Genomic DNA, 6,000 nt, shown 5'->3' on the forward strand with positions numbered 1-6,000 from the left:
AATCAATTTATTTTAAGCAATTTTAGTAAATAGATAATAAAATAATTTAATTTTTAACCGAAAAATTATTGAAAATCTGCCCAACGCAAACAGTAAGTGGTCCTAGTAGATACTTAGTCGTGGAGACAAGAACGATTTGTATGAGGTGTCGTGGTACATAATTTATGGACGGTCGAAAGTTGTATTAACACATTTATTAGGGGAAATTATTAATTAATTCGATTTTAGAACGAAAAAAGGTTGTTCAAATATTTATAGTTGTAAAATGTGCCGCCATTTTGGGGGCAGTTTTTTATATATAGGAAAAAGTATGGGTGACGTCGACATACGTCACGCCGATATTACTCTATTGGTGCTTGTGGAGTATAAGTAACGTTTTCGTTAGGCTTAACAAGATACACAATGTATTTGTTTATAAATTCAAAATTATAATAATATCTGTGCATTTCTTGAAAATCTCAACAGCGAGGAATTAAAGGTTTATATTTATTTATGGAGCAAGTGGGTAGTATAGTGTAAAGCACAATCTTTGCGGTTCTTTCAAAAAGCTGGTGCGTGTAACGGCAGTACTGGGTCCATCGTTGGAAAATAGGGTCCTCTAAGGTAGATAATATTGTCAGCGTAAGAAGTTTCCCTTTCGTTGGTCCCGACAATATTATCTGGCAATCCTTGCAATAATATCGGAATTATCCGTTGATAGACCCCTATTACTAAGACCTGATCACCAAATTGCATATTTTGTTAGTCGTTTTCATACGTGGTAGTCACTCTAATAATCAGGTGCACAATCACGGGTAGTCACCAATAAAATTGTGGAGAATGTTTTTCGAAAATTAGTAATCAGGTCACATTGAGGTGTACAGAGTATTTTCGTGTGGCTACATCCTTATCATTGGCAGTTCTCAGGTGTTTTTCAAAATTTAGGGAAAAAACTTTAAGAAATCATCATTTATCGACGTAAATTAATATAAAGATCAGGTGCATCGATTAATTTAATTTTAGATTTTATAAAATACCAGCCGTGCAGAGATTGGATCTGAATCTACCTCAGGAAATAAAATAAAAACACGTTAATAACCTTGTATAGGCCAAATAATAAACCTTTCCAGAAACCAATCAAAATTAGGTTTACACGAACGCCGTGAAGATTCGTAGACGTTCGCGTAGACTTCAGTTGCTGAAGCTTTCTATTGATACATTATACGAAAGCGTATGTAATCAACACCACACTGATAATTCCAAAATGAAACGTATATTTTTGTAAATTTTAATAGCAACAATGCAATGAAACGAAAATGCTAAAACATAATACAAATTGTGAATTATGATGTGAATTTTCTGCATGTCCGTAATGTGATAAATACTGTTTTTAGAGAAACTAAACTAAAAGTCATCATATTAGTTTAGGCTTCTCAGTTACTGTTGACTGTTCAACTCCTCCAGGGCGTTGCGAAGCCCACGGTAACTTGACGCGTCTGGGTGCATTATCTACACTCTCCCCTACTCGACTTTTGATCCATTCCAAATAGGCGGACACCTTCACGTATACACCTGGACGTCTCGGCTCAGCGCAACCTAGCGGGAGAAAAATTGAGAAGAATTGCCTCATGAAAAACAAATGGTAACACTTGGTCGAATAGAGTTGCCAGATGTATCCCGATTGCATTTTTACGGCAATTGGACCCTTGGTACGATAATTATAGGAGCGTATGATTAAAAATACGAAACTTATGGTAAAATACCACCCAAAGTACGATCCGTGTAAAAATCGTGTAGAACAAGTAAAGTTTCTCGCCTAAAACTGATTTTTTTAGTACCTTTTAATGATACGTTTTACAATTTAATTTTATCTTCTTGTTTTATCCGCACGATTCTTGAAATACGAACCGAATTGATATTTCGGCGCTTGGTATCTGGTAACTCTAGTATCGAATGACACGAGTGTATTTTATCCCTACCTACGCCCCAGGACACGATCCCTGCCAGGAACCATCTACCATCGTCCATCTGACATTGCAACGGTCCTCCCGAATCCCCCTAGAATTACAATTAGTAGCCTTTCAGAAGCTATTAAAATGGCGAATTCGAAGGCATTAAACAAAGTGAAAGACGCTCACGATGCAAGCTCCGAATCCTCCGCGATCGAAACCAGCGCAGATCATGCTGGCCGTGATGCGGCCCACGTTCTTGTAGATTTCGCTGCAGTTCTTGCGGGGGATAATGGGCAGCTGCGTTTTTAGCAGAAGCGCTGACTTTTCACCCTCTGCAAACGTACGACAGTGTTTGAAAATTAGAGAATCTCACGCCATGAAACCATAAGTAACATATTAACGTTAAGTATGACATTGAACGACTTTGATTAATGCAAGTCTGTCACGTAGTAATTGCGTAATAGGAAGTTTTGGAAGAGGGAACACGTCATTCTTTACTCTTTCCATTGATAAAATTACTGTCCGTTTAGATTTATCGCGATAATTATGAGGGAAAACGTGATAAGGTCTCTAATTCGAAAATAACTCACTTCAGAAACGAATTTGAATGTTTATAATAATAAATTTTACGTTCTGATTGAATAATTAATAATTATCTTGCCAAAGGCAACGTTATTTAACTGTCGAGAGCCATGGCTGATCTCTCAAATAGTCTGTCAGCTGAAATTTATCGGCCACCGTTATAATAATAATCAGCTAGGCTAATACCAAGGCATCACCTTAGGCCCAATTAAGTCATCGAGCGACTTTTAATGCCTTTAAACAGGTTGCCGGGTTACAATGCGTAGGAGGGTGGTGGCAAACCCTTCATTGCCAATAGCTCCCTTCCCTTACTATTACCGCTAACCTGACACTTTCAAATACCAGACGAGCAGAGTTCTCAGTCCTTAGCCACGTAATGATTTATAAGGTCATTGGTTAACAGACTATTATGTAAAAAAATTGAGTAGGAAGATTGGAAAGTGCCATAACAAGAATGTATTTATTCATACTTGGGGAAACTGATTCTCAAGCTCCTTCCTCCTAAAAATAACAAATCAGTATTATATCTCCTGGATCCCCTATGTACGTATGTCTTCCGGCGCTATTCAAACACACGAGTGTGACGTGTTTCCTTCCACCATCTCGTGCTTGGGAGAAAATTAGACCTGGATGCCCACATAGTCATTCTTGGTCATATCAAGAGACAGAAAAAAAAGGAGTCTGCCTTGACGTTGCCTCCATGTGCCATGGAAATTTCCAACTTCTCCGTCATGTTCTTTTCCCCTTGCGCGTGATTACGTTTGACGGGCGTAGCACTTTGAAAATGCGTTATTCGGTTGGGAAAAATAGTACTGCTAATCTACTGTTTCTTGGGCCTTTGGATTTTTATTTCATGCAAGTACCAATCAATGCAAGGGTACGTTTGACCAAGGCCTAGAAACTTAAGTTATAAATAAGATTAATAAAGGGGGTTTATTCATCGGTTACCCAACACTTTTCCGTACAATTTGTAAAATGGTCGTTGAGCAATACAAAATATGGTCTGTTGGAGCTAATCCCTTTGCAAATATAAGTAATTAATTAATGTCCTTCAGCCAAGTTGTTGTTTTGTGATTTGCTTTGTTTTCAACATCGATAAATCATTGAATACCAATTTCCTGAACATCTTTAAGCTTTGCATACGCATTGTACTGACATTCTGACAACGTGACAAGTGAGTTGACATATTTTTAAACTTCTCCCTATTTAAGTTATTTAACTTGAAAATATAGTAAAAAACTATTTAAATTTGAACAATATGATTGGCTCGCTGGTATAGGGGTAAGAAGTTCGAAGTTTTCAGCAAAGCTATGGTAGAAGCTAGGAGAGGGCTCTTGAGGCAGACTCTTTTTCTTTTATGTCTCTTGGTCATACTCATTGTTATAACGTGACTTATGATATAACCCACTGAAATCGACAAAACCCATACGTCTTATAACTCTCACTTAATTTGGTTCTCCCGAAACCAGTCACCGTACAATTGCGGCCCTCTAATTTGGCGGTGGCGAGACTGGTCAGCGGCAAACAGATGGAGTTGACGAACGGGCTGGTGTGGCGTAGATCGATGGCCTTGTCCAACTCCAAGAGCGCCACGTCGTGACTGTAGAGTCGGGGTTTGAAAGCCTCATGCACGAGAATCCGTTTGACCTTTCGAACTCTTTCGGTGCCCTCGTCGACCCCCAAATCGGTTTCGCCCATTCGAACGCTCCAAAATTTGGCCGGAACGGGAAACTTCAAAGTGGGACTGCGTATCCGACGAAGCCGATCCGAGCGAGAAAAAAGGGGAAGCAAAATTGAATATCGTAAAACAGCCTGTAAATCGCGGTCCTTGTCCAAGTTGACGCTTCATTAATTACGCTCTATCGCTTTTGACAACTTTGTTTCCGAGCATTACTCGTTTCAATCGCGCGCTTTATTTAACGCTTGGACGCCCCGGCTTCAAAACACGCGATACGTCAATCAAATACAGTCATCTTCGCAAATCTACCGTTTAAAAACGTAAAGGGATATTTGTTTATAAGACACCCTAATGGACCTCGTTCCACGCGGAGCTCACGATATTCAAACAGACCTCCTATGGTTTTCAAATCAATCGCGTCACGTTCAGTTGATGGCTCGAAACGCGCAAACCGTACCCTCTTCGGTAGCGTTAAGAGAAGAGGCGAGTGAGGGTGGACTAAAGAGAAAACATTCCTTACTCAACGACGCAGTGGGCCGCCGTCAGAACCCACTGGTGGTGTATTAAAGCTCCCCCGCAATGATGACCCAGAGACTTGCCAGTGACGGGATTACGTAGTTGCAAAGAAATCTATTCGGAGAAAAACGGATTAAACCATTTATTTTAATCCCTCTTAAGACGCGCAGTGCGCAAAAACGAGCTAGAAAGTATAAAAGATGACGTAATACACCTGCCATGGCCATTCTCCGGGCGTCGAGGACTCACCGCCGATTATTCGGACACTAAGCTCATCCTGGAGAGGTCTTTGATTCACGCCGCAACCTACGTCCAAAATAAACACGGAAAAATTCCCTTCAATATATGCTAACTTTTCATTTTTTAGATCGAGACAAACATTTCTGTTTGTCTTAAGGCCTTTTCACACGAGCCAACTTTTTGACCCAACTAGATGAGTCAACTTGAGTTGGGTCAACTAGTTGGTTCGTGTGAATAAAAGTTCGATGAGTTGATCCACCAAAAAAGTACGCGAAAAAAAATGGATTGAAAAGTTGGCCCGTGTGAAAAGCTCTTTGGTTATATAAATAAAAATACTAAATTATATTAAATTATAAAGAAATATAATATTATTGAAATTAATTTACAAACGGTGTTATTGAAACGCGCTTATACATATAATAATTATAACTACATAGAAAACTGGAAAATTTCTACAATATCCGTGTAACGAAACGTCACAAATCTATCCTATTTTTTTCATGAAAATTCGAATTTTTAAAATATGGCAACCCTTAAATTATGTGGAAATAATAATAATTTTAATTCAGAGCTAATTTTGCACCGTAGACCAGGCTTGCATGTTCATTAAAATCGCGAAATTCGAGTCTTCAATTGTTGGTAGATTACCCAAAACCATCAAACATCGTGTCCTTAATAATATTATTTTTGCGCTGAGGTAGCGATTTATGAACTCACCGAAGGTGGAGCCGTTGAAAGTGACCATAATGATGAAAGAGAGCGACAAGCAGGTAACTGTGGTCATATTGGTCATCGGCGACAGTAAACGCGAGGAATACATAAACTCTTTCACGGCCGATAGGTATATACAACCCTTGTCGATAATTTTGCAAATAGTTAGGTCACCATGACAATGATTGTACTACAAGCTAAAAATAATGGAGACAGTCAAGCGGAACGGAACCACAAACGTTTTTGCTGGCAAACAGATGCCACTGACGCTTCCAAGAGCCGCTGATTTAGGCCAAATGGGAGTGAACGCGATTCCATTAGATGGAAACTGGGTTTCAAACG

General features: G+C 39.2%; 1 protein-coding gene across 1 annotated transcript; it reads right to left on the reverse strand.

The window, feature by feature from the left end:
• Positions 1 to 1,349: 1,349 nt before the first annotated feature.
• On the reverse strand, positions 1,350 to 5,731 carry LOC149922209 (chymotrypsinogen B-like). The gene is made up of 7 exons (XM_090162262.1): positions 5,665 to 5,731; positions 4,922 to 5,013; positions 4,712 to 4,821; positions 3,959 to 4,356; positions 2,118 to 2,263; positions 1,959 to 2,037; positions 1,350 to 1,575 (listed from the first exon to the last, which is right to left on the reverse strand). Exons 1-7 carry the CDS (start codon positions 5,729 to 5,731, stop codon positions 1,394 to 1,396), a joined length of 1,074 nt encoding a protein of 357 aa, XP_090018388.1. The 3' UTR covers positions 1,350 to 1,393.
• Positions 5,732 to 6,000: the final 269 nt, after the last annotated feature.

Source organism: Leiobunum rupestre, chromosome 11 (assembly GCF_980474605.1).
Source record: "Leiobunum rupestre chromosome 11, qqLeiRupe1.1.hap1, whole genome shotgun sequence".
Classification (NCBI taxonomy): domain Eukaryota; kingdom Metazoa; phylum Arthropoda; class Arachnida; order Opiliones; family Sclerosomatidae; genus Leiobunum; species Leiobunum rupestre.

Bases quoted from the DNA above. Each gene is read 5' to 3' on its own strand.
- LOC149922209 (XM_090162262.1), bottom strand. From the start codon at position 5,731: ATGACCACAGTTACCTGCTTGTCGCTCTCTTTCATCATTATGGTCACT. The intron at 5,014-5,664 runs GTGAGTTCATAA...TTTTGGACGTAG, and splicing joins TTTCAACGGCTCCACCTTCG to GTTGCGGCGTGAATCAAAGA. The intron at 2,038-2,117 runs GTGAGCGTCTTT...TTGTAATTCTAG, and splicing joins GAGGATTCGGAGCTTGCATC to GGGGATTCGGGAGGACCGTT.